The sequence below is a fragment of the Elephas maximus genome, chromosome 19 (genome assembly GCF_024166365.1).
Source record: "Elephas maximus indicus isolate mEleMax1 chromosome 19, mEleMax1 primary haplotype, whole genome shotgun sequence".
Classification (NCBI taxonomy): domain Eukaryota; kingdom Metazoa; phylum Chordata; class Mammalia; order Proboscidea; family Elephantidae; genus Elephas; species Elephas maximus.
Genome location: NC_064837.1, coordinates 24,199,217 through 24,224,494, shown reverse-complemented (window position 1 = coordinate 24,224,494; position 25,278 = coordinate 24,199,217). Strand labels below are relative to the sequence as shown.

The 25,278-nt window shown below is 49.7% G+C and overlaps 1 protein-coding gene across 2 annotated transcripts in view; it reads right to left on the bottom strand.

Moving 5' to 3' along the window:
* Nucleotides 1-899: 899 nt before the first annotated feature.
* Nucleotides 900-25,278, bottom strand: part of NOS2 (nitric oxide synthase 2) — a 41,473-nt gene continuing 17,094 nt past the window's right edge. For both annotated transcript variants that reach the window (XM_049860999.1, XM_049861000.1), the window contains exons 11-26: nucleotides 22,930-23,124; nucleotides 21,613-21,695; nucleotides 21,077-21,221; nucleotides 19,456-19,560; nucleotides 17,748-17,797; nucleotides 16,566-16,740; nucleotides 14,279-14,411; nucleotides 12,609-12,687; nucleotides 11,687-11,868; nucleotides 9,253-9,416; nucleotides 8,066-8,273; nucleotides 6,134-6,221; nucleotides 5,560-5,681; nucleotides 4,684-4,832; nucleotides 3,512-3,706; nucleotides 900-1,515 (exon numbers count right to left, since the gene is read on the bottom strand). In XM_049860999.1, coding sequence (XP_049716956.1) covers nucleotides 1,396-1,515; nucleotides 3,512-3,706; nucleotides 4,684-4,832; nucleotides 5,560-5,681; nucleotides 6,134-6,221; nucleotides 8,066-8,273; nucleotides 9,253-9,416; nucleotides 11,687-11,868; nucleotides 12,609-12,687; nucleotides 14,279-14,411; nucleotides 16,566-16,740; nucleotides 17,748-17,797; nucleotides 19,456-19,560; nucleotides 21,077-21,221; nucleotides 21,613-21,695; nucleotides 22,930-23,124 — 2,193 coding nt within the window. In that variant the 3' untranslated portion in view covers nucleotides 900-1,395. The remainder of the gene's footprint in view (nucleotides 1,516-3,511; nucleotides 3,707-4,683; nucleotides 4,833-5,559; nucleotides 5,682-6,133; nucleotides 6,222-8,065; nucleotides 8,274-9,252; nucleotides 9,417-11,686; nucleotides 11,869-12,608; nucleotides 12,688-14,278; nucleotides 14,412-16,565; nucleotides 16,741-17,747; nucleotides 17,798-19,455; nucleotides 19,561-21,076; nucleotides 21,222-21,612; nucleotides 21,696-22,929; nucleotides 23,125-25,278) is intronic.

The following is a 25,278-nucleotide window of genomic DNA, read 5'->3' as shown; positions in this document are numbered from 1 at the left end:
AAGTATAGTCCTTGGATCAACAGCATGGACGTCCCCTGAGAGCTGGCTAGAAATGCAGAATCTTGGGCCCCAACCCAGATCCACTGAATCTGAGACTGCATTGTGATGCACGACCTCCAGGGACTCAATGTCCAGTATACCTCTGTCGTTCAGGGCACAGAGCTTCCCTGTCTCACCAGAGGCCACCCTGCTCATTCAGAGGTCGGCATGCCCCTGGCCCCCACTGTTCCCCACCTTAATGGAGTAGCTGCTGTGAGAAGTGAGGCGAGAGGAGGGGATGAGGTGAGAAGTGAGTGAGGGAGCTGGAGCTTCCTTGAGATCTTCCCAGCCCCCTAGTTGGCCCCTGGCTGAGTTCCTTTCTTGGTTCTGTTTAGAAGAAGGACACATGGCTCAGTCCCTTCAGAAGCTTTCTCCCCCAGAAAGAGCCTGGAACTCACAGGTGTGGAAGACGTGTACCTTCCTTTCACACCCACGTCCTCAACATGCAGACAGACCTCACCCGTCTTGTTGGCAAAACTCTCATGAAACAGGTGGCCCCAGAGCAAAATATGATGACTTTCTAAGCCAGGCTGTGGTCAAGGCCTTCCCTAAGGAACTGGCATCATATACAGAATCCCAGCCCTTGCCACTCCCATATGTAAAAAGTTTAAGAAGCTCTCTGTGAGAAGCACAACTCAGACACCCCAGAGGCAAGCCTGTGTCCCCTCCCACAACTCCCCCCCCCGGCACAAAAATCCACCTGCTGCCTCTGTAGCTGGGGACCCTTTCAGAGATGCAGCCATGACCTGGTAGGTATGTCCCTTTGTGGGGGCTCTTTGTCCAGGCTGTGGCACCCCCTACTCTATACAACCAGGACCTCTTTCTCTACAAAAGACCAACACACACACACATAATGTGGTTAAAATAAAATGCATTTCATATAAATATTTCCACCAAGGAATCATACAGGAAAGGCCCAAGTGGTGCTCCAGAACAGGCTGGGGTTTTTTTTGTTTTTGTTTTTTAAATACAGAGGCATAAATAACTGTACACAGGTCGGCTAAATACAGAGTGGGCAGACAGCGCCTCCTGGCGGACATTTGAAGTGGTGATGTCAGAAGAAGGTTCCATTCTTCTCTCATGCACTTGCCAGGCAGAGCATTGTAGATTGTCTCAAAGGGACCAATAAGGCCCCAATTCCCCACTATCTGGGGACCGCTGGGCTCAAGGGAAAGAGGAGGCCCCAACCAGTCCAGGCTGTTACTTGATAGCAAGTCAAGCAAAGGGCTTGAGAAGGAAGGAAGTAGGGTAATGAGATGTGAAGCTTGCGGGGTACTGTTTTCCTCCATCTCCCCTGACCCTATGGCCATGGATAATTGGAAGTTGACTCTATTACTAAATTCCATGCCAGTGGCTTCAACTTGTTCCATGGGTCATCAGAGCTCTGGATTCACCGGGCTGGCCCACTGCTGTGTCCTTTTTCACCTCATAGGGAAATAAAGCACCAAAGATATCTTCATGATAGCGCTTCTGGCTCTTGAAGGGAAAACAGAGATCATGTGTCAGCTCTGCTGGTCTAGTCATCTTTCATTCATCAGGTCCAGGCCGGAATGAATGCCTGGGGTTGCCACACATTCATTCACAAGCCATTCATTCTCAACTGTCATGCTGAGGTTATACTTGAACTTTATTTAGACCCTTATAATCTCTATCAAAGTCTGTTAATCTCTATCAACGTCTGCTCTGGGGAAACCATCAAAACATCTCCTCAGGCTTTACGATGGATGGTGTTTCTCATTTCCTACCTAGGACTGGCCCCACAAGATGCTTCAGGAAATGAGAGCTCTGAGATCAAATACATTTGGGAAATTCTGCAACTGTCTCCCAGGTTTGCAGCGTTCCATATACAGTAGCATATTAAAGGCTCAGAGAAGTCTTGTAGTAAAGAAACACATTAACCTTTGTACAGATCAAACTTACTTGAGCTTGGAACCTTTTTGATGCCAAACACCTACTAACCCACTGAACACATCTGAGGAAATGCCTGCGATCTCCACGCTGATCTTCAATCATGCCAGACTAACTTCCACCTCAGGGCCTTTCCACCTGCTGTTCCCGCCTCAACAGCCTGGAACTCTGTTTCCTTCAATATTCACAGGACTCACTCCTCACCTCCTTCAGGCTTTTTTCTCAAATATCACCTTCTTGGTGGCGCCTTCCCCGACCACCCTGTTTCGAAGTACACCCTTCAACTCACCCTGTCCCGCTTCCTGGCTTAAATTTTCTCCCAAGCACTATACATTTTACTTGCTTTGTTTCTTATTTGTCAGCCCCACTAGCATGTAAGCTCCCTCTAGGTAAGAATTTGTGCTCTTTGCGCTATCCCCAGCACATAGTAGGTGCTCAGTAAATATCAGTTGAATGAATGAATGTGACTTAGAGGTACAGAAGTAACAAGCAGGCTTTGGAGCCAGAGAGACTGTGAGACCCCTTAAAGCTCCCTTCCCTCTCTGTAAAGTGGGGAGAATAATGCTCCCTCAGCCTGAGTGAAATACCACATGAAAATCACTGGCAAGTGCCTGGCCCAGTGTAAGCACTAGATAACGGCCACTACTATTATCACTGTTAAAATGCGTTTCCTTCCCTGCACCCTTGCAGGGTGCTGGTGGGGATGGGGGTGAGGAGACTCCAACCTGTGAGTAAATAACAAGTGTGAGGTTCACAAGAGGCTGGCAGAGGGGATGGCCTTCCTCTCCCTGGTGTTCACAGCCCTGCCCTCTGTGGAGTCCTTGGCTATACAATTACTTTCTGAAAGGGGGTCTTGGAGAGAGGCCAGGGGACTCTGCTCCCATTCCACAGGAGAAGTAGAAACATTCACCTGACTTCTCAAAGCTAGGTGGCAACCAGACCAAGATATTTAGTCAGGCCTCCTAAGAGCCCATCTAACTCTGAACACCAGCCACCTCTAGGATTCCTCTGAGGTCCAGGACTCTGGGTCTGGCTCCCTTGGTCCTTGGTCCCTGATCCTGGCTCCCCTGGCCCTGACTTCCTGATCATGGCTGCCTGGACCTGGCTCCCTGAACATGGCTTCCTTGGTCCTGACTCCCTGATCCTGACTCCTTGATTCTGGCTCCCTGATCCTGGCTCCCCTGGTCCTGACTCCCTGAACCTGGCTCCCCTGGCCCAGACTCCCTAATTCTGGCTCCCTGATCCTGGTTCCCATAGCCCTGGCTCCCTGATTCCGGCTCCCTGATTCTGGCTCCCTGATCCTGGCTAATTACCTGATCCTGTGTAATTACACTATTTTAGAGCTGAGGAGATTGAGGTTAAGGGCCCTGGAGCCTGCAAGACCCAGTAGGCTGCAATTACCAGAATGGCCACCAGAGGGCAGGCCATGGCTCAAGGCCTGATCATGCTGGGTATGCAACTCCCATTCTCATTTTCTCCTGATTACGCATTACTCCCTGATCCTGGTTCCCTGGTCCTGGCTTCCTCGGCCCTGCACTACCAGCCCACACACCAGCTGCCATACCTTGAGTTGGAAGAAATAGTCCTCAACCTGCTCCTCGCTCAGGCTCAGCTTGGTAGCCACCAGCTGTTTCAGGGTTTGTTCCACGTCCCGGGCCATACGCACATCCCCACAGACGTAGAGATGGCCCTGCTCTTTGTGGAGCACACGGAGCACCTCGCCAGCCAGCTGGTGTCGCAGGATGTCTTGAACATAGACCTGAAACCAGAGTAGAAGGTGGGTCCAGCCCACAGCAGCCAAGTCCCTGCTACCAGGAAAGGGCCTGCAGTCAGCGGTTGCTGGCTACAGGGAGGCAGGAGGGGGCATTAACAGCTGCAGGGTGAGCTGCCCTCCCAGACAGGACTTTGCACAGGGACCAGGCTAAGGATGAGGAGGTGCACTGACACCCTCCCCGGCCTAGGCCCAGGATGAGGCTGGAAGTGAAATTTGCACTCAGTCCTGCCCTCAAGGAGCTGAAGCCTTGGGGACTCCCAGCACTCTCTGAATTCATCATCCTTCATAGATGATCAGTCAAGCCAGCTCCTGCACCCGAGCTCTAAGGCCAACCTGCCTACACCCTTCCAAAAAACAAAAGGGGGTCTTTCAATGTAGACTGTCCATGGGACTGGATCCCTGCTGTTATTGGGGCTGGGGGCACAGAGCCCCAGGATCCCATTATACAGATGGTCCAGGGGTCAGTTGGGGGACTCTGCTCTTGTCCCACAACAGGTGATCCCAGCACAGGCATGGGATCTGGGCCCAAGAGGAGCCCTGACAGACCCACTCATGAGGACTGAGCCAAGAGTCTGCTCCAACTCCCCAGGCTTACAGGGCAAAACGCCCCACAGGACAGGAGCCTGTCGGTGGGCCATGGCAGGAGCAGTGCTGCCCACCACCCTTGCTGTGTTTCAGCATGAAGCCGGCAGTCATGTATCCCAGGGGAGCTGCTGGGGTCCTGGGGTGGCAGGTGGACGCTGGGGATTAGCTCTCCGTGTGACCCTGTAAGTCCCCAACCTCACTGGAAAAGTGGACATAAGGATCATCACAGCAGCACTCTGATGTTTCTGTAATCACCCCATTTTAGAGCTGAGAAGATGGAAGTTCAGAGAGGTGAAGAGGCTCCTGCGGGGCCAGGGCACAGCCGGGGTCTGTGCTTTTCCTGTTCTACCCACTGAGCAGGCAGGTTCTGTGTTTACCTTGGGCTGGCCAGGCAGGCGAGAATAGGCTGTGTGCACCTCATGCAGCGCTCCCTTCCGGGCCATCTCCAGCATCTCCTCCCGGTAGATGTGGTCCTCATCAGGGCGGCGGCAGCCAAACACCAGCGTCATGGGACCTCTCAGGAGCCCTGCAAGACGCAGCAGGTGCAGTTACCACGATGGCCACCAGAGGGCGGGCCATGGCTCATGGCCTGACCATGCTGGGCACCCCAACTCCCATTCTCATCTCGTCCACACGTTACCCTGTCCTATCTAGTATAGCAGGAGTCCCCGGGTGGTGCAAAAGGTTTGTGCTCAACTACTAATGAAAAGGTTGGCAGCTCAAGCCCACCCAGAGGTGCCTCAGAAGAAAGGCCTGGCAAATCTGCTTCCAAAAGGTCAAAGTCTTGAAAATCTTATGGAGTGCAGTTCTATTCTGTACACGTGAGGTTGCCATGAGTTGGAGCTGACTGGACAGAAACAGGTTTATCTAGTAGTTTCCTAGCTAGTATTATCCCCATTTCACAGATGAGGAAACTGAGACCCAAAGCTTTCAGATAACTTGTCCCAGTCACACAGAGACAGGATTCCAGTTCAGCCCATCAGAATTCAAAAGCTGGGATTTTTCCCATCACCCTCACCGCCTGGAGAAGGAGCCCTGGCTGGCTGTAATGTGGAAGACAAAGGAAGACAGAAATTCTAACTCCACAGGGGCCCGCAGGAGGTGAGGCAAACCTGGGAGGTCTTCACCCGGGAGAGGGGCCAGGAAACATTTGTGGGGTGGTGGCACAACTTGCTTTTGGTTCTAGCTCTACTCCCAGGAAGGCACTGGCCACCCTGCACCCCCTCCCAACCTGGAAGCCTCAAGAGCTGTACCTTTGTGCTCGATGTCATGGAGCCGCTGCTGCCAGAAACTGCGGAAGGGGGCAATGCCCGTACCAGGCCCAATGAGGATGCAAGGCTGGGAGGGGTCCTCAGGGAGCTGGAAGCCGCTGGCACTAAACGGGATGGAGGGAGAGAGGCCCAGTTTTCAGACTCCCTGGGCCAGGTGCTTACACAGCTCAGGGGCTGGGGAGTCAGGTGTATGGTTGGGGGTGGTAGTGGGGCGGGGGGAGGGGGATGGAGAGGACAATGAGCTCAAATTCTGATTTCCAGAGTCCTGAAAGCTGCTTCATTTACCCTTCTGAGGCATGCCATTGCCTCCCCCTGGGGTCTTTTGTAAAAGGGCCCGATTCTCATCTTACTTGGCCCCACCACCCCTGCCTCCACCACTAATACTGCTAGAGCCTCAGCCACACTCTATATCCAGGGGGCAGACTGGGGATGTCAAGTGTGACCCCAGTGCCTTCTTTATGGGCCAGGGGCACCCAAACCCCAGATCACTCCCTTTCGCTCCGGAACTCTCAGGGGCCAGTGGTCCCACCAGGGACGGAGTAGGGGTGGTCCTTACCTGCGCACAAAACAGGGCACTGGATCTTGGGGCTTCAGGTTGCTGAGCCAAGTGCTGCAGACGCCGTGGTGCAGGGGACCTTGGCCATCTGCAAGGGCAGACACAGGCCTGACTGTCAGTCCCTCCCGCTGCCCGTGCAGGAACTGTACCAGCTGCCCCTCCCACATTGATAGGCCTCCTCCAACTGCCCCACTCAGGCCCTCAGAGGGCTTCATGGAGGAGGCTGGTACAGTGTTTTCCTTCTGGGTCTGAGATCCACCCTCTATACACTCAGAGCCAGTGAGAGCTGGGAGGGACTTAGTGTCTCAGCAAATCACTCCCTTTGCTGCTGCAGGAACTGAGTCTCAGAGAGGGATAGTGACTTGTACAAGGTTACTCAGACTGCAGCAGAGGCAGGCTGAGAGTTCAGGTTCCCTGACTCCTACTCCAGTGCTCCTTCCAAAAGAATTTCTTCAGAGATCCCCCCAGTCCACGACTCAACCCTGCTGACAGCAGCAGGAAGTGACCCCTCAGGATTGACCATAGTCACGAACCCTGAGTGTCCTCACCAGTGTTGCCTTTGCTGGTCGGAGCCCTGAGCAATGGACGAATGGATGACCTTCCACATTCTGGTCTGCTCTGACAGCTCACTTTCTCCCCCAGGGGCCCCTCCTGGACTTGTGGAAACCCCAGCTTTACCTGGGTTACAGTCCCTTCCCAATGGTCCAGCATTTAAAGGAAACCCCCAACCAACTTGAGAAGTCTCTTTGGTTTTCTTCTGGGCTGAATCTGGCTCTTGCAAGACATGCCTGCCTCTCTGCCCCCAATCTGAGGATTGAGATTTACCGGTGTGGATGTGCCCAGCCCAGCAGATAAAGAGAGTCTTCCCAGTTTTTAGAAACTGTGATTGTGTTTTCCAGAGCACAAAAGGCTACTGAGATGTGGGCCAGCTCCCTGGATTTGCCAACCCAGGAGATGTTCAGTTACAGTGGACATGGCAGGGGCACCATTCATCCAGTGGAGGAGTCAAGGTCAATCAGACAAGAGTCTGGACCTCCCAGTCTATGACAGTTCTATCCCCATTCTCTGGCCTCATAGCCCCCTGGGCTTCCCTTCTTAGCGCCTATATAATGACAAATATCTAATTATTTCTAGGAGTATCTCTTCACTGGCCCCTTCAGAATGGAAGCTCCATGAGGGCAGGAGCTGTCTGCTGTCTTTCCACACCTATGGTGTGAAATAAATCACTGCTGAATGAATGAGTGAATGAATGAACAATTGATGCAGAATCACCCCCTATATGCAGACCGGACTACGACTAAGAATCCTCAGGCTCCTACTAAGTACCAGGTACTTTCCACATTTGATCTCAAGGACTTTTCCCAACAGTGCAGCAGAGTAAGGTGGTTAAGAACTTGGCCACGGGAGTCAGGCTTCTAGGATTATAATCTCAGCTCTCTACTTACTAAAATGTGACCTTGAACAAGTGGCTTAACCTCTCTGTGCCTCAGTTTCCTCACTTGTGAAATGCACACAGTACCCATCTCATTGGGCTGCTGATCACACATCTGCAAAGGGCTGAGCTCAGTACCTAGTTCATAGTGATATCTCTTACCCACCACCTACCAACCTACCATTATTAATAGCTCTAAAACAAACAAAACAACCTACTACCATCGAGTCGAATCCAATTCATAGTGACCCTATAAGACAGAGTAGAACTGCCCCATAGGGTTTCCAAGGAGTGGCTGGTGGATTTGAACTGTGGACTTCTTGGTTAGCAGTCAAACGCTTAACCACTGTCTCAACAGCTCTAGGAGGTGAGTATGCCCACTCCCATTTAACTGATGAGGAGACTGAAGCTCAGGAATGTTGTCTAGCTGCCCAGGAAGTAGCACAGTTGTGATTTGAACATGGGTGGGACTGCTTCAAAGCCTCTGGCCCAGCACTCACCTCGGGTGCGGTATGTGACCACGGCCACAGTCAGGTGGACTTCTGCGGGCGTGTGGTCCTGGGAGGAGCTGATGGAGTAGTACCGGGGTTTCAGAGTGGGGAGCTGGGAGAGTAGGAAGCCAGCAGATATTCGCAGGGACGGGAACTCCTCAAGCACTTCCAGGAATGTAGGGCTGTTGGTGAACTTCCACTTGTTGTACTCTGAGGGCTGAAAGCCAAGGGCAGTGTGAGGGACCCAGGCGCCTGCCTCACACTGGGGGAGGAGGCTGCCATTCAGTATTCTTGCATTCTTTCACGCACTCAACAAACATGGCCAGGTGCCAGACGCTGTCCAGGGTGCTGAGACAATCAAGCTGGAGGTGTTGTAGTTCTCATCCTCATGGAATTCAGTCCAAAGAGTAGCATTTATCTAACTTGTGTGCTTAGAACGCCACTGTCAGTAACTAGTGTGGGCAAAGATTAACTGTCATCTAATTTGGGCCAGGACTGTGGTATCATACAGACCTGGGTTCAAATCTCAGCTGGATGCCTTTACTAGCTGTGGAAACCTGTTCCAATTAATTAATCTTTATGAAATGAGGATAGTATTGCCTACCTCGTGGAAATGTTGTGTGAATTAAATGAGAAAATGTATGTCAAGTTAGTATACTACTGCCACAGAATAACAGTTGTGGTGGTGGCTGGAATCAAACTAATTAGCAACACTGACGATGATAATAATGGTGTCCCGTGCCTTTTGCAAAGACTTGGACCCAGAAAGTTGCAGATGAGTAAATTCATCCTCTCATTAATTTATTAATTCAACCATCCATCTGTCACTACATTCATTCATCCATTCATCCACACCACCCATCCTCCAACACTTCCTACATCCCAGGCCTGTTTCGGGTCTTGGGAATACAAAGACAGACAGACGAGACATGATGGCTACCCCTTTTCTAGCTAGTTTCTGAGGAAGTGCACTGTGGTTGCATCTTGCAGACACACAGAACAATTCAGTTCCCGTCGCACAACAGTGTCCTAGAGATGGCATGGGACATGGTGTCTGGCTTCCCACCAGGTTTTGACAAGTCTCACTTTGGGGTTTTGGGGTGGATCCTCCTGGGAGGTTAAAGAGTAGCTCTGGGCTTTGGGTCCTCCTACTTTGAGACCTTGCTGCTTCCCCACCCTTCAGCCCCAAACTTCACCTGACACAGGGCCTCCAGCCTCCGTCTCTCAGCATCTTCCGTGGCCAGTTGGGTCAGTTTTCGGAGCAGTAGCTGGGTTGGGGGTGTGGTGATGTCCAGGAAGTAGGTGAGGGCCTGGCTGAGTGAGCAGGGGGGCAGTCTCTTATCCCTGACCCAGTAGCTGCCTGGAAAGGGAAGGAAGGAGTCAGGACGGATAAAAATCCCTGTTTGGGCTTCTGGGAGGGTGACGAGGCCTCTGAGGCCAGATACCCTCCATTCCCCAGCTTCAGGGGAGGGAAGACTCTAAGGTACTGGCTCTAGGAACAGCAAAACGTGGAAAGAATGTGGTACCGAGGTTGCCAGGGACAGCTGGTCAACAGCCCTCCAATGGGCACCCAAGTTGACATAATCCTGATAAACTAGCCATGGTCCAGAATCCAGTCCTTCTCTGGCCTAGACCGGAACTTTAGCAGAACACCTACAGGGGAACTACAGACTCACAATGACTAGACACACCACAGACTGATGTACACCCTAGAGGCCCATGACCCTAATCCAGCCACCCTGAGGTATGCTATACCAAGAGGTGCTGTCTGAGCATAAACTCAGCCCAAAGTGAGATAGCAAGTCTCAGGGAGTCCCAAAAGGCAGTATGCAGGGCAGTCACAGCATAAAATCTGGAGTCAGCAGACCCAGGTTCAATATCTGGCTCCCCACTTGCTAGTTGGGTGACTGAACCCTCTGAACCTTGGGTTCCTTCTTTGTAAAATCTGATAACAAAACCCATCTTACTGGATGTTCATGAACGTTGAATGAAATAATGCACATAAAGTACTTCTACAGGGCCTGGTACACAGTAGGTGCTCAATAAATGTTGGGCAAATATATTAATATTATTATTGTTATTTCATCTAGACCTGCAGTGTGATGAACCACGTCTGTCTCCCTACCATCATGAGGACATTCCTGCCCCCTTGTCCCCAAGCTTCAGGCTCTCTTGCTCTCCGGACCAGTGGGGGACACTACCAGACTTTGCTCCTCTGACCCCCACTTTCCTATGCTGGCTACCCTGTTTAGGGGGCGACATACTTTGGAGGTATCATTATCTCTGAGGAAACTAAGATCAGGGAGTTATTCCTATGGGTTGGGAGGCCCATGATGTGTCAATGACATTAGCTTACGCCTCCTAGTGCCTGCCACTCCCATACTATCTCCGCTACATGGAGACTGATGGTCTCGCCTTTGCACAGGAAAAGAGTGCTCTGGGCTCTCCCCAGGACATGCGTCTTCTCCACAGTGGGGATGGCCAGGAGCTAGCCACACTCCTCCTGGTCACCTATGGCCTGCCCTTGTCCATCACCCAGGGGAAGGTAGGGACAAATGAGACCTTTGGTGGTACCCGTACCAGTTACCATTGAGTTGATTCCAACTTATGGTGACCCCCCGTGTGTCAGAGTAGAACTGTGCCCCGTAGGGTTTTGAACGGCTGATTCTTTCAGAAGATCACCAGACCTTTTCTCTGAGGTGCCTCTGGGTGAACTTGAACCTCCAACCTTTCAGTTAGCAGGTGAGTACAGTAACTGTACCACCCAGGGACTCTAAAATTTTAATTAGCCTGTGTGAAATGGACATTTTTCCATTCCTGCATTTGTTTGTGTCCGAAATTGTGGTGAAGGCTGCACGTTTGATCTTCATAACAAAACTACAAGGCAAAGAAGGCTTTATTATCCCTATTTACGAACAAAGAAATTCATGCTTAGAGAGGTTAGGTCACACGCCCAAGGCCACCCAGCTGGTAAGTGAGGCACGACTGTCCGCCTTCAAAGCTCACCATTTTACTCAGATGCCACGCTCTTCTATTTTATCACCAGGCTAGCTGCATGCCCGCGTCTGCTATGAGGACTAAGAGATAATGCATAGGAAATGCTGGCCTATAGTAACTACCCAGCAAATGCTGGCATACAATAACTACCCAACAAATGAATATAACAAATAATTATTATTATTATTATTATCTTATTGTATGTCTGTCTCCCGTACTTGGTGGTGAGCTCCCTGAGGGCAGACACTGAGGCTCCTTAATTTTTTTTACCCAGAATCTGCCTAGTATATAGATAGTACTGGTTAAAATTTTGATTGAAAAGTAAACGAATCAGTCAACAAAAATGTGGCTAAGTGAGTGAAAGAATGAATGGAAAAAGATTCCCAGCCTCTGGAGTTGTTGGGCAGATGGTCCCAAACACGCAGCCGTTTCCAGCTAGCTGGCTATTAGGAGGGAACTGTTGCAGGCTTTGGAAAGCCGGCCTCACCCAGCAGGAAGGACAGGGCAGTGGTCCACAGCAGAGGCCCACCCTCAGCCTCAGCCCCTCCTCAGGGGTGGGCTGGGTGGGGAGAGGTGGGGTGGCAGGGGCTACCGGGGCTGCCTCAGTGGGATGCCCCCATGCAGATGACTCACCGTTCTCACTGAGGACTTCCAGGCGCACCGATTGGTGGGGTGCAGGTCCATCCACCAGGCGTTCCAAGATGCCTTGAACCAGGGCCGGCTGGTTGCCTGGGAAAACCCCGAGGTGCTCTCCAGGCAGGTAGTTCAGGCCTTGGCTGCCCTCATAGGACAGTTCCACCAAGAGGGTAGCTCGGCTGGGGAAGGGAAAAAGAAGCATCCGCTGACGCCGTCAGGATTTCCTCCATAGCTCCCTGAGGGCGGGCCAGTTTCCCCAGGAAACGTGTCCTTTCCATGAACCTGGATCGCTGGCATGCTTAGGTGGGGATGTTCAAGAGACCCCAGGGCTGGCTGGGTCTGAGCCTCCCCCTGGGGGTGAAGAGTGGACCACACACATCCCTGAGCAAACCTCCTAAGGTCTTGGCCTCTGACTCTCCTAGGGAAAAGATCCCATTTGGTGACATGTGGACACGGGGAGAAACCTTTCCTGGTCCCCAGCACAAACGCTGTTCTTATAGGAACAGAGGCCAGTTTTTCTAATGAATGGGGGAGAAGGACAGCACAGATAAAGCCTACACTTCCTTACCCTGAAGGGGACGTTTCCTTCTGCGCCAAAATTTTCAATGAAAGTTCTTAAGAAAGAGCCAAATGGTTTGCGTTTCTCCTGCCCCCTCGCCTTTCAGTGAGAAGGTTAGAGGAAGGAGAGGAAGTGAAGCAGCTGCCTAGTTCTCAAGCTGGAAAATAAGCCTGTGGTGAATCGAGACCAGACCCAATGTCACTGCCAGCCTCTGGGGTCACCCGTAGAGCTGGTCTACTGACTCCATTGTTGTTAATGCTAGCAAACACTTCTCTCCCCTCCTTTCAAAGACCGACCTGCTCTGGTCTTCATTAAAATAAAGTCTATTGATGATGTGAGATGCCCTGTTCTCTACCCTACCTGGATTTCAGACTCTGCAGGTTCCGTTGGGATTTGAGCTTCATAGTGAACACATTCTTGCCATGCATGCTGCCAAGGGCTGAGGAAAGACAGAAACAGCTCTTAACCACTACACCACCAGGGTTTCCAAGGAAAGGCTACCCAAAAAAAAAAAAAAAAAACCAAACCAAACCCCTTGCCTTCAAGTCAATTCTAACTCATAGTGACCCTACAGGACAGAGTAGAATTGCCTCTTAGGGTTTCCAAGGAACACCTGGTGGATTCAAACTGCCAATCTTTTGGTTAGCAGCCGCAGCTCTTAACTACTACACCACCCGGGTTTCCTGACAGGAAAAGGCTAAGTGGGTCTTCAGTGTGGATCGGGGAGCTGTCACGTGTTTGAGCCAATTCTATCAGAACACTACCTTCCAGTGTCCCACTTTCTTTCCTTTTCTTTTTTCCACTCTGCCTCTGAATCACACATAAAGGCCCTTGACCTGACAAAGGATGGTTGTGCCACTGCTAAAATCCAGCTGCAGCCAAGTTCACTCCAGCTCATGGTGATCCCACTGTGTCACAGCAGAACTGCGCTGCACAGGGTTTTCAATGTCTGATTTTTTGGAAGTAGATCACCCGGCCTTTCTTCCAAGGTGCTTCTGGGTGGACTTGAACTGAATACCTTTTGGTTAGCAGCTGAGAGCTTAACTGTTGGCACCACCCTGGAACTCCAAAGAATTTAACCAAAGACGTTAACTGTACTGCTGCTAGGTGTCAGGAAATGGAATTTAGGCGCCCAAGTATGGAAATTTCCAGGGCCTCTCTATGGCTTTGAATCCACAGAAGAGTATATTTGAAGTTATATCCTAAACATGCAGAATATGAGGCTACTGCTCTCATGGTAAGGAGCCCTGGTGGCACAGTGGTTAAGCGTTCGATTGCTAACTGCAAGGTCAGCAGTTAGAACCCACCAGCCATTCCACGGGAGAAAGACATGGCAGTCTGCTTCTGTAAAGATTACAGCCTTGGAAACCCTATGGGGCAATTCTACTCTGTCCTATAGGGTCACTATGAGTTGGAATCAACTCAATGGCAAAGGGTTCGGTTTTTGGTTTTTTGGTTCTCATGATAAGGTCCACTTGAGTGATTCTCACAGTACAAGAAAAGAAGAATCCCAAAGGCACAGGATCCTGAGGGGGCAGACCTGAGAGTTCATGAAAGGAAGCTGGGAATTACCCCTGTAGAATCTTCTTTCAACACCTGGTTGTCTTCGGAGCTGGGAGACTGGGGCTCAGGTCCCAACAAGGCTGCATGCTAGCTGTGTGACATGGGTAACTTGATTCCCTTCCCTGAGCTTCAGTTTCTGTCTACCTTCCTTGCAGGATGAGTGTGAGGGCTTACTTAGAGTTTGTGGGCAAAGAGCTCAGCACAGTGGCTGACACACAGTAGGCCCTCAGTGGACACAAGCTCCTTTCTTTCTCCAGCCACCCTCCCCTGGGGCTTCCTCATGACACAGCCTCCCACAAGGCGAAGCAAGCCCTCAAGTCATGCACCCAACAGACTCTTCTTGGGAAGCGAGTACTCCGTGGCCTCAGACCAGTGCTTCTGTTCAAAGGGCCTGGTGGTTTTCTAGACCAGAGGCTCAGAGAGCCCAGGAAGGGCCAATGAGCACCATGTGTTAGAGAAGCAGGTACCTTTGTTGAGGTCCAAAGGCTCTGAGTCTTGCACGAGCCTGTACTGGTGTGGGTCCCAGGTCTCACTGGAGGTGTACAGCTTGGGGATCTGAATATGGTGTTTGCCTCGGATATCAAATATCTCACATGCTGCCTGGAAGGAGATGGGGCAGACCCATGTTAACAGTCATCATCATCATCACCATTTGGGCTACCATTTATTAAGCCAGTTGCTGACAAGTTGATTCTGACTCATGAAGACCACGTGTGTGTCAGAGTAGAACTGTGCTCCACAGGGTTTTCAACGGCGGATTTTTTAGAAGTAGATCACCAAGCCTTTCTTCTAAGGCACCTTTGGGTGAACTTGAACCGCTAACCTGTTGGTTAGCAGCCGAGCACGTTAACCATTTGAAGCCCCCGGGGACCAAGAGCACAGTTATCCTGTTGGGCTAATGTGAGGGCTCAAAAAGGTAACTTATATATAAGTGCTTAGCCTTGGACTTGGCACATAGTAGCTATTGCTATTGTTATGAATATTTTTTGTTGTTCTTGTTGAGAATATACACAGCAAAACATACATCAATTCAACAGTTTCTACATGTACAATTTAGTGACATTGATTACATTCTTCAAGTTGTATAACCATTCTCACCTCCTTTTCTGAGTTGTCCCTCCCCTCACTGATATAAACTGACTGCCCTCTAAGGTTCCTATCTAATCTTTCCAGTTGCTGTCATCTATTTGATCCCATATAGATAGTTCTTAAGAAAGCATAATGTTCAAGGTACACCTTTTTTACTAGATAAACTAAACTACTGTTTGGTTTTAAGATGACTGCAGGGGGTATTTTTGATTTAAGGTTTAAAGATTATCTCAGGACAATAGTTTCAGGGTTCATCCACCCTCTGTGGCTCCAGAAAGTCCAGAGTCCATGAAAATTTGAAATTCTGATCCGCATTTTCCCCCTTTTGATCAGGATCCTGCTACGGAATCTTTGATCGAAATGTTCAGTAATGGTAGCCGGGCACCATCCAGTTCTTCTGGTCTCAGGGCAAAGGAGGAGGTTGTTCACAGAGGCAATTAGCCACACAGTCCATATCCTCCTCCTACTCCTGACTCTCCTTCTTCCTCTGTTGCTCCAGGTGAATAGAGAACAATTGTTGTGCCTTGGAAGGTCGCTTGCAAGCTTTTAAGATCCCAGGCACTACACAACGAACTAGGAGGTAGAACAGAAGCACTAAACATGTTATTAGGCCAATTAACTGAGATGTCCCATGAAACCATGGCCCTAAACCTCCAAACTAAGGAACCAAACCCTTGAGGTGTTTGGTTGTACATCAGCAGCTTCAGCAGCAGCTCTGTTTTTTTTTTCCTTTGGTCTTTGTTATAAATATATCTATCACATAACTTTTGCCAATTCAACTTCTTTCAGGTGTTTAACTTACTGACAGCAATTACAATAATGGACTGTGCAACCCTACCCTTCACCAATGTGATTTTTCCACTGTGATTCCAATGTGATTTTGAATCCCCTTTTTCTCCATCCTCCCACCCCTGGTAACCACTAATAAACTTTGATCTCTGTACATTTGCCTTTTCTTGTCTTTTTATGTAAGTGAGGTCATACAATATTTGTCCTTTTGTGATTGGCCTATTTTGTTCAGCATAATGTTTTCAAGCTTCATCCATACTGTAGCATGTATCAAGACTTTGTTTCTCCTACTGGCTGTACTGTTATAAGTATTAATATTGACATTAGCTTACTTTATCCTTGTGTCCTCACTGTGAGGTAGGTTTCATGACTCCCATTTTCCAGATGTGGAGGCATGTGGAGAAGACCTGTCTAACTTCTAACCACCACTGCTGAGCGCAACTCTGCTTGAGGGTTGAGTTCTCTAAGTCAGCAGGGTCAAGACTGGGAAATAGAGATCTAATAAGATGCTGATATAGGTCCAAAGAACTAACTGTGCAGTCCCTGTTCCCAAGTTCTCTGTGGCTGGGAGACTGGAAACAATTCAAGGTTGTCAAAAGGTGGCTCAGATAATCAGAGGAGGAAGATCTCAAAACCAGAAGCTCTCCAAGGGCAGGGACTCTGTCTCAGCCACCTTCTCCCACCCATGGGGTACACATTTAAAGGAAGAGTTTTTCTGGGTGGGGGGCAGCTAGGAGGAGCAGCAGTGACCGGGGGCCATGTCGACAAGACCAACAGAGTTCATGCCACCCAGGATGCATGGTACAGATGTCCTGGGCACACATGCGCACCGGCATCCCTGTCTGGGCTACGGGGCGTCTCTGGCTGTGAACTGACCTTGAATGTTTGCACAGCCCAGCTGCGGAAGGCTTCCTCCTGCCCACTGAGCTCATCTCCTTCCCCTGTCAGGGTGAGCTGAGAGGCCCCCAGTTGGGAGAGCTTCTGGTCAATGTCATGTGCAAAGGCGCAGAACCGAGGGTATGTGCTGGATCCAAGGCCAAACACGGCATACCTGCCAAGGAGGACATACACAGAGAGACTGGGTGAGCCAACCCATGCAAGCCTCACCCAGCAAGCACCCAGCGCTATAGCCATCAAGCCAGCCCAGACATTCCACTCCAGCTGTGCACGGGGCCCTGCTGGTACACGTCCCCTTCTGGTCCTCCCTGGTTCCCACCCTCATCACCAACTCCTGTGATCTGCCCGACGATCGGCTTGCTAACCTGTCAGAGGAACTTGGTTTCTGTGGCTTGACCCTTGACACACTCAAGGACAAACCTCAGACCCAGGCTCTCTTTGCTCCTAGACATTTCAGAGAAGACCCTCGTATACAGTGGCACAACTAGGAGGGTGTGGGAGGTGCAGACCGTACTGGGTGACACTGTCAGAGGGGTGACCCCCAAGTGACTATCTGGAAATACATCCCTGCAGTTAGTTATAACAATAAAAACAGTTTTTGTAAGCCCAGCTTACATGTATCTATATACCTACAAGCCTAAAACCCTATGCTAATTTACTTTTCGAACCTTTTAATGTACACTGGTCAGAGCTGTCATTATCACCCCATTACAATAGTGCTTTAAATCATGTCGTCTGCTCATGTTACAAGCACACGTCGTTGTTTCTATTGCTGCCGGTGTTTATGTAGTTGCTGATTTTGTCCAGTTTTCTGGTCCTTTAGCTAAAATTTTCTGGTAATTATTATTTGTGAACCTATATTGATAACTGTTTTGAGAATGAAGTAGTAATTAAAGGAAAAGAGGGAGTGATACATGGGAATTAACAAATTACAAGTAACATTAGTACAGGAAGCCTTGCTAAGGATTCTGTATGATCTGGGATGGGAGGAGGTCCATGGGGGGTGGGGAAGAACCATGAGTTACTGCACTGGGTGACACCAACCCTAGTGATGCCCTTAGAGTCACCTAGGTTCATTGCCTGGATCCCAGATCTGGTCCCACCCACCCAGCCCACCACGAGGCAGGGCTTCGACAGATGGAAGTGGGGAAAAAACCTTACCTGAATTTGTTAGTGAGCTCTTTCAACATGAAGAGCGATTTCTTCAGTTTCTAGAAAGAGAAAGCACCGGAGTTCTTAGGTCACGGTTCATAAGAGCATGGCTTTTTCTTTCCTTCTCGTAGCCCATTTTTAAACTGTTCCCCTCTGGCAGGAGAAGGCTTCAGACCCACAAATGAAAGTTGGTTTATGTGTGGGACCTCTGTGCCAGGCCTTGAGTTCAAGTTCAGGACTTGTCTATCACTCCAGCTGAGCCTCAGCAACTCATGTGGGCCCTGACCCTTGATGGGAGACCCAGAATAGCCCAACCCCCCGACCACCCAGCCCTGGTGGCAGAGGGGCCTGCCTTATATAGTAGGACACTTCTGAGGGTCTCCTAATGAAGTGTGGGCCTCTCTTCTTGTTTGGAACTTGGTAAGAATGACAACAGTTGGTCCCCTAGCCTCTAAAATAACCCTTATTTTCCAGGAACTCAGGTTAACTTTAGGTGGTACGTGACCCAGTAGAAATAACACTAATGATGAGAAATTTTCCCTTTTTTGTAATTTTGTTATTGTTATTGCTTTAAAAAAAATAATGTATTGAGGCAAAATCTACACAACATAAAATGAACCATTTTAAAGTGAACATTTCAGGAGTATTATCTACATTCACGACATTGTACAACTACCACTTCTACCTAGTTCCAAAACATTTCCATCGCTCAAAAGTAAAACGTCATATCCATTAGGCAGTTTCTCTCCATCCCCTCTCCCTTAACCCCTGGCTATCACCAATCTGTATTCTGTCTCTACGGTTTTATCTCTTCCGGATATTTCATGTTAATAGGATGATACAATATACGACCCTTTGTGTTTGGCTTCTTTCATTTAGCCATGTGTCGTTAGTTCATTCCTTTTTATGGTTGAATAATATTCCATCGTATGGATATACCTTATTTTGTTTATCCATTCCTCCACTGATGGACGTTTGACCTGTCACCATCTTTTTGCTATGGTGAATAGTGTTGCTATGAACATTCACATACAAGTATCTGAGTCCTTGCTTTCAATTCTTTTGGGTATATACCCAGCAGTGGAATTGCTGGGTTATATAGTAATGCTACGTTTAGTTTTTGAGGACCTGCCAAACTTTTCCACAGTGTCTGCACCGTTTTACATTCCCAACAGGAGAATAGTAGATTTTCAATCTCTCCACAATCTCGCAGTTATTCTCTTTCTCATCCTTCTGAGCATTAGGGAGGAAGCCTCAAGTTGGTATCAAATGAGGCTTAAACCTCTCTAATACTTGCCAGTTACTCTTTTGAAAAAACAAAAATAAGCAGGCCTCTGTTAGGCAACTGTACCTAGCTAAAAATCCTTATCTTTGTTGTGTTCACTGAACTTTTTGCAGACTTTCAATTTTTGAAAGTGATAGCATTCTTTAAGCATGAATTTTTAAGTAAAACAACAGGTCAATTTACAGAAGAATATAAACTATGTAATAGGAAAGGTGACACATACATACGACAATAATTACAAAGGAGGCAGGCAAATGACCTACACTAGGGCAGCCCAGAATGATCTGAACACCCACTCTCTAAACATCCTCTTCTCCACACTGAGGCCCCGGATCCTTTCCTTCATCCTCTCAGGCCCCACCCTCATCCTTTTTTTGGTCCTCTCAGGCCCCACCCCACCCCGTCAGATCATTGCTACTTTGGGCCACCCACCTCTCCGTTGCCGGGAGAGTCTCCATTCCCAAACGTGCTGGTCACCACCAGTAGCAGCCGCTCCTTCTCCAGGTCACTCAGCCTGTACTCATCCATGCAGAAAACCTGGGTTGAACCGAGGGTGGACATCAGCCCTCAGCTCCCAGGTTGGGTCCCTCCACAATCCCCACCACTGAACCCCCTGCACTTCCCTCCCCACCAGCTGGGAGCCCCCTTGGTCATCGCTGATCCCCGGAGTCCAGGACAGGGGGGTGGCACGGAGGAGGGGAGTGCTTAACTGATCTCCCTCAAATTAACCAATCTGAACAAGTCTGCCTCAATTCTCCTCCCCCTTCAAGCCCCCATCAACAAGTTCTAGTATTCTTCAAAATACTGCATATCCCAAATAACACCACTCTGGCCACTTTCATTGCTACTTTAAATTCTGAATCTGTGGACATATTCCCTACAAAACTGGCATCAGCAGGTAACAGAAATCATGATCCCTTTGGTGCCTCTGGAACCCAAATGCTTTGCCTGGAGGTAATCTCAGGGGATGGCTGTTACTTCTCACTGTTCTACTCAGGCCCAGGGATGCGCGACTTGCCCATCAGTCCCCCTGGCAGTTTGGGACCCCTGGGTGCCATCAGGTAGACTTGGCACCATGAGACCTGTTCAGCGACCTGGCTAACCTTGCTGTTGTTGTTAGTGACCGTCAAGCCAGTTCCAACTCATGGTGACCCCATGTGCGCAGAGTAGAACTGTGCTCAATGGGGTTTTCAAGGCTGTGACTTTTCAGAGGCAGATCATCAGGTCTGCCGTCCGAGGCATCCCTGGGTGGGTTCAAACTTCCAACCTTTCAGCTAGTAGTCAAGCACTTAACCATTTGAGCCACCCAGGAACTCCTAACCTTGCTGGTAGTCAGTCCTAACCCTTCCTCCTGGGCCTACGTCTTCATCTAGTATGGATCACAACCCATATCCTGTCTGATGTCACATTGGTCTGTGCCATGTCCCTGAATCATTAAGGTCACAACTGTCTCCCAGAAGCCATGTGACTCTGGAAAAACCACTTAACCTATAACACTCAGATCTTCAGCTGCAAAATAACAACTACTAGGACTCCCCCGTGCCTTGTCCCGAGGGTAAGGCCTGGCTCTGTGTCACTCACTGCTGTGTTTTCAGAGCCCAGCGCTGGCCCAGCATGTGGTGATTGTCCCAAGGGACATGGCTTAGTCATCTTTGTGTGTTTTGTTTGTCTGCATCTTACTTATCTTTGGCCCCCTTTCCACTTAGCACCCAACCCTGTATTAAAAAAAGTATAAAAGGGGTCCAATAAAAGTGAATAAAATTCATCTAGAGCAGCTCATGTACATTGAGGCTTGGCTGCATTAGGACAGCGTTTCTCAAACTGTGTTCCCTGGAACACTACAAAAACCCTGATTTAGTGTGTTCAGTCAAATGTGGGGATCCCTGGAGACAAATGTACCCTTCCATTGCAGATTTATAACGCACATTATCACACTCAAGGCTCTGAGACACCAAGGGGTAGAGAAACCATCTTAACTTTCCTAGCTCACAGCTGCCCAGTCTTCTCTGTACACAGGCAGAGAAAGCGACACCCATTTGACTGAGCTGGGTACCTTGGGGTTGAAGGCGCAGCTGAACAAGGCCCCCAGGTCCTGGGCCAATGTTTCTGATTTTCCCGTCTCTGTTGCAAAGAGGATTGTGACTCTGACTCGTGATGCCATGACTTTGCGCATCAGCACAGAGGCGAAGAGCACGGCTCTGTGGGGACAGACAGACAGACACGGTGTGCTGAGACAGCCCCCCAGGAGAAAATGGCAGGCCCAGGAGAATAAGAGGAGGACAGGGTTCAGAGTGCGGCCAATTGAGGGATATGCAACCCACATTTCTCTCCATTCTATCCACCCTGATAATGGTCCTTCTCCTCCCCTCACCCCTCAGCCCACTACTCAGACCCTCTGGGAAAATGGAGGAGAGAGACGGTTGGGCAACGGGGGCTGGTGACCCTTGGAATTGGTGTCCGGACCTCTCGAAGCCAAACTCCACCAATAACACCCTTTCTCTTTTGTTCCTGCTCTTCAAGGCCTAGAGGCGGAGGCTGCTAGAAGGAAGGGCCACAGTTCAGATATAAATGCTCACTGCTCACACTTACTTAGCCAAGACTTTGAATTGAATCTCTCTTCCCCTGGGCCTCCGCTTCTCATCCTGCCAGGTGTGGGTTTTCCAGGCCTCCACCTGCAGAAAAGGAGGATGCTGTGAGGCAGGGTGATGTCCTGGCAGGGGTTTGCCAGGCTCGGCTTGGGTTCGGGGTGCTGGGGGGCCAGAAGCCTCTTCACAACATTCATGGGTCAGGAGAGTGGGCAGGCCCTGGCTCCACCCGACTTCACTGAAAGCTCCAAGGGGCTGCATCTGTCTGTCCCTCTCAGAGTTGTATCTCTAATCCCTGGCATAAAGCCTGGCATATGAGGGTGGTCAGTTGGTCTTATTCTCATCAATGTTCTCCTGGAAGGAAGAGGGCCCACTTCTCTTTCATTTTTATTGCCTTATCACTGGTTGGTGCCATTGGTTAATGCCCTTGGCTGCTAACTGAAAAGCTGGCAGTTCAAGTCCACCCAGAGGTGCTTCGGGAGAAAAATTAGCCATTAAAAACCCTATGGAGCACAGTCCTCCTCTGATACATATGGGGTCCCCACAAGTTGGAATCAATTCAACAGCAAGCGGTTGTCACTAGGAAGGCTACCTAATGTACAGTTCATGCCGGGATACCTCTGAGAGTCAAAAAGCGTCATTAAAACAGGCACAAACTGCCCTGGGCAAGCCAGGATAGACAGCCATCTCACTTATCACCTTCAGAGTGACAAAATGGTAACCAAAATTCTTTGTGACAAAAAAAAAAAAAAAAGAACTTCTTTCAATAGCTAACATTATGGAGTGCTTTCTGGGTTGGACACTGGGCTAAGTTGTTACCTACCAGCTCATGGGATCTGCACAACCTCCTAGCATGGGGTTAATTCCCACCCCTTGTAGACATGAGAAAATAAGGCTTGGAAAGGTGAAATAACCTGCCTAAGATCCCACAGCTAGGAAGTGGCAGAATCAAACCTAGGTGTGTCTGACTCGGGAGCCAAGCTCTTCCCCAATTATACTACGTGACTCTTTACCAGTCCCTCCCGTGGAAGCAGGTGCCATGGAGGGCACCCTTGGGAGCTTAAGCCATGTTAGACCAACAGGCCATTCAACATACAATAAAAGACATCTCCTTGAGTCCCACCCTCTGTGGAAATGGGCAAAAGCTGCTCACTGTCCTTGAGTGGAACCCAAGAAGCATTAAAATATATCCCCATGTACCCTGATCCTCCTCTCCCATATCCTGCAAGGGTAAAAATGCACACAAGCACACACACACACACACTCACACTGTCTCTATGCCTGAGCCCCCAAAGAAAGGGGAGGAAGATCCTTCCCTTACCTGATAATAGTAGAAAGGGGACAGGATATAGTTTAACATCTCCTGATGAAACACGGGGGTGATGCTCCCAGAAATTGGTGGGACCAGCCAAACCCAATCAGCTGGGCAGCCCCCACGGGACCGGTACTCATTCTGCATGTACTTCATGAAGGACTCTGAAGCTGAGTGGTGGTCCATGATGGTCACATTTTGCTTCTAAATCAGAGGAGGGCAAGAAGGAGAATTGAGGCAAGGGGCGGGGACATCAGGAGAGCAGCAAGTAGGCTGCAGGCTTCCAGGGTGGCATGTGGGAAAGCCTGGCAATCTTGAAAATGGGGGAGAAAGTTCCTCCTGGCCCCTTCTTTGCCTGCTCACATAAGTACCCGCATAGAAGGCATTTCCAGAGCCTCTGAAGGAGCCCTAGAAACACCATGGCCACGGTCAGCCCACAGGTCACAAGGTGGCTTCACCATTAGGACACAGTAAGCTTGCTTCCCCTTGACCCTCTGGAGGCAGCGTCTAGCTTCTCAGTTCATGCCCCCAATTCTCCCCAAACCCCAAACAAATGGCTGTCTTTGGATGCTGATAGCTCAACACAGGACCCTTTGGCAGGGAAAGAAAAAACTATCCTAGCCACTTGATGTAGAAAGTTCCAGAAGTTGCTTCCTGGGTTGAGGCCCTCCCAGCTGATAAGGAAGTGAACGCCTCTGTGGACAGATCGGAAGCATTGGAGGAAGTGTAGTGTATAGGAGACAAATCATCCCAAATCCCACATCCGATAATTAGAAGCTGGGGAGTCTGAGCCTAATCGGAATGCCATCTCCTCAACATCTAGGGCAGCTCATTCAGACAAAAGATATTTGTTTAACATAGTGATTCACATCCTGGGGCCTGTGTGTCTTATGAGCCATGTGACTTTATTACTTAAGCCTCAGTTTCCTCATCTGTAAAATGGGGATAATAACAGTTCCCACCACCTGAGGTTATTGAAAGGAGGCAAGAAGTTAATACAAGTAAAGCATAGGAAGTGCTCAGTAAATGTTAGCTTTATTATTATTTCTATCAGCCAGGTACTGCATAAGGCCCTGGCACTACAGAGGGGAAAGACACAATAGATTGTAATTTAACTAGGGGAAGGAGAAGGGGTATCGGTGGTTTGGTGGTAGAATTCTCACCTTCCATGTGGGAGACCCAGGCTCAATTCCCAGCCAATGCACTTTATGCCCGGCTACCACCCTGCCTGTCACTGGAGGTTTGCATTTGCTATGCTGCTGAACAGTTTTCAGCAGAGCTTCCAAAGAACTAGGAAGAAAGGTAATTCTGAAAATCAGCCAAGGAAAACCCTATGGATCACAGTGGTCCAATCGACAACCAGTCATAGGGATGGGCAGCGTTTTGTTCTTTTGTGCATGGGGTCTCCAGGACTCGGGGGCTGACTCGAGGGCTGCCGATAACACAACAGCGGCAGCAGGAGAAATAGGAGACAGACAGCTGGTTTTGCATTATTTGGTAGAAGCCATGGTGGAGGCAAGCAGAGAGCACTGAGGGAGGGCAGAGGAGAGAGCCTAACACCGGGCAGAGATGAGGGTAGATACGGGGAACTTCAGGGACAGCTGAAGAGGTGAGCCTTGAGGGAAGAGTCCAAGTTAGCTGGGGCAAGGGTACTCCTGTAGGAAATAGCTGTATGAGCCAAGGTCAGGGGGCACAAGAGAGCCTGTTGACCAAGCACGCAGCGTGTCCAGGCCTTTTGGTAATTGACCTTCCACTTTCATCATTTATTTTATATACAGCACAGTATGCAATGCTAGGGTGCCAGACCAGTGTGACGCTCAGGAGCTGATGACGGCAGCTAAGATGATAACAATAATAAATAATAATAACACCAATAATGACAGCTTACCGAGGGTTCTCTACGGGCCAGGCAGTGCAGCTAAACATTGTGCATGGCTTTTCATTTAATTCATACAATAACCTACTGACGGAGGTACTATTACTATCCCCATTTTACAGATGGGGTCACAAAGCCAAGGTTTTTTGAAGTTTATCCTGAAGGTGGGTGACAAGGAAGTCCTGGAGACTCTTGAGCAGGGGAGGGGCATGGCAGCGACGGTCAGGAGGGGCTGTGAATCTGTGGAGTTATCTGAGCACATCCGCATCCTGGCAGTGTTAGGGCTGGTGCTGGGAGGCCCCAGGGGTCGGGATGTGTGGTCCATGGCCAGCCCTTCCTGAGCCGGGCCAGCCCCGGGGGGGGCTCTTCCTGTCCCGTCTGAGCTTGTTCTCAGAGGCCCCCCTCGACTCCTATCCCTCCGACCTGGGGAGTGGGCCTGATAGACTCTCCCCTCTCCTCCCAGCTTGTTGGCATCTCCACTG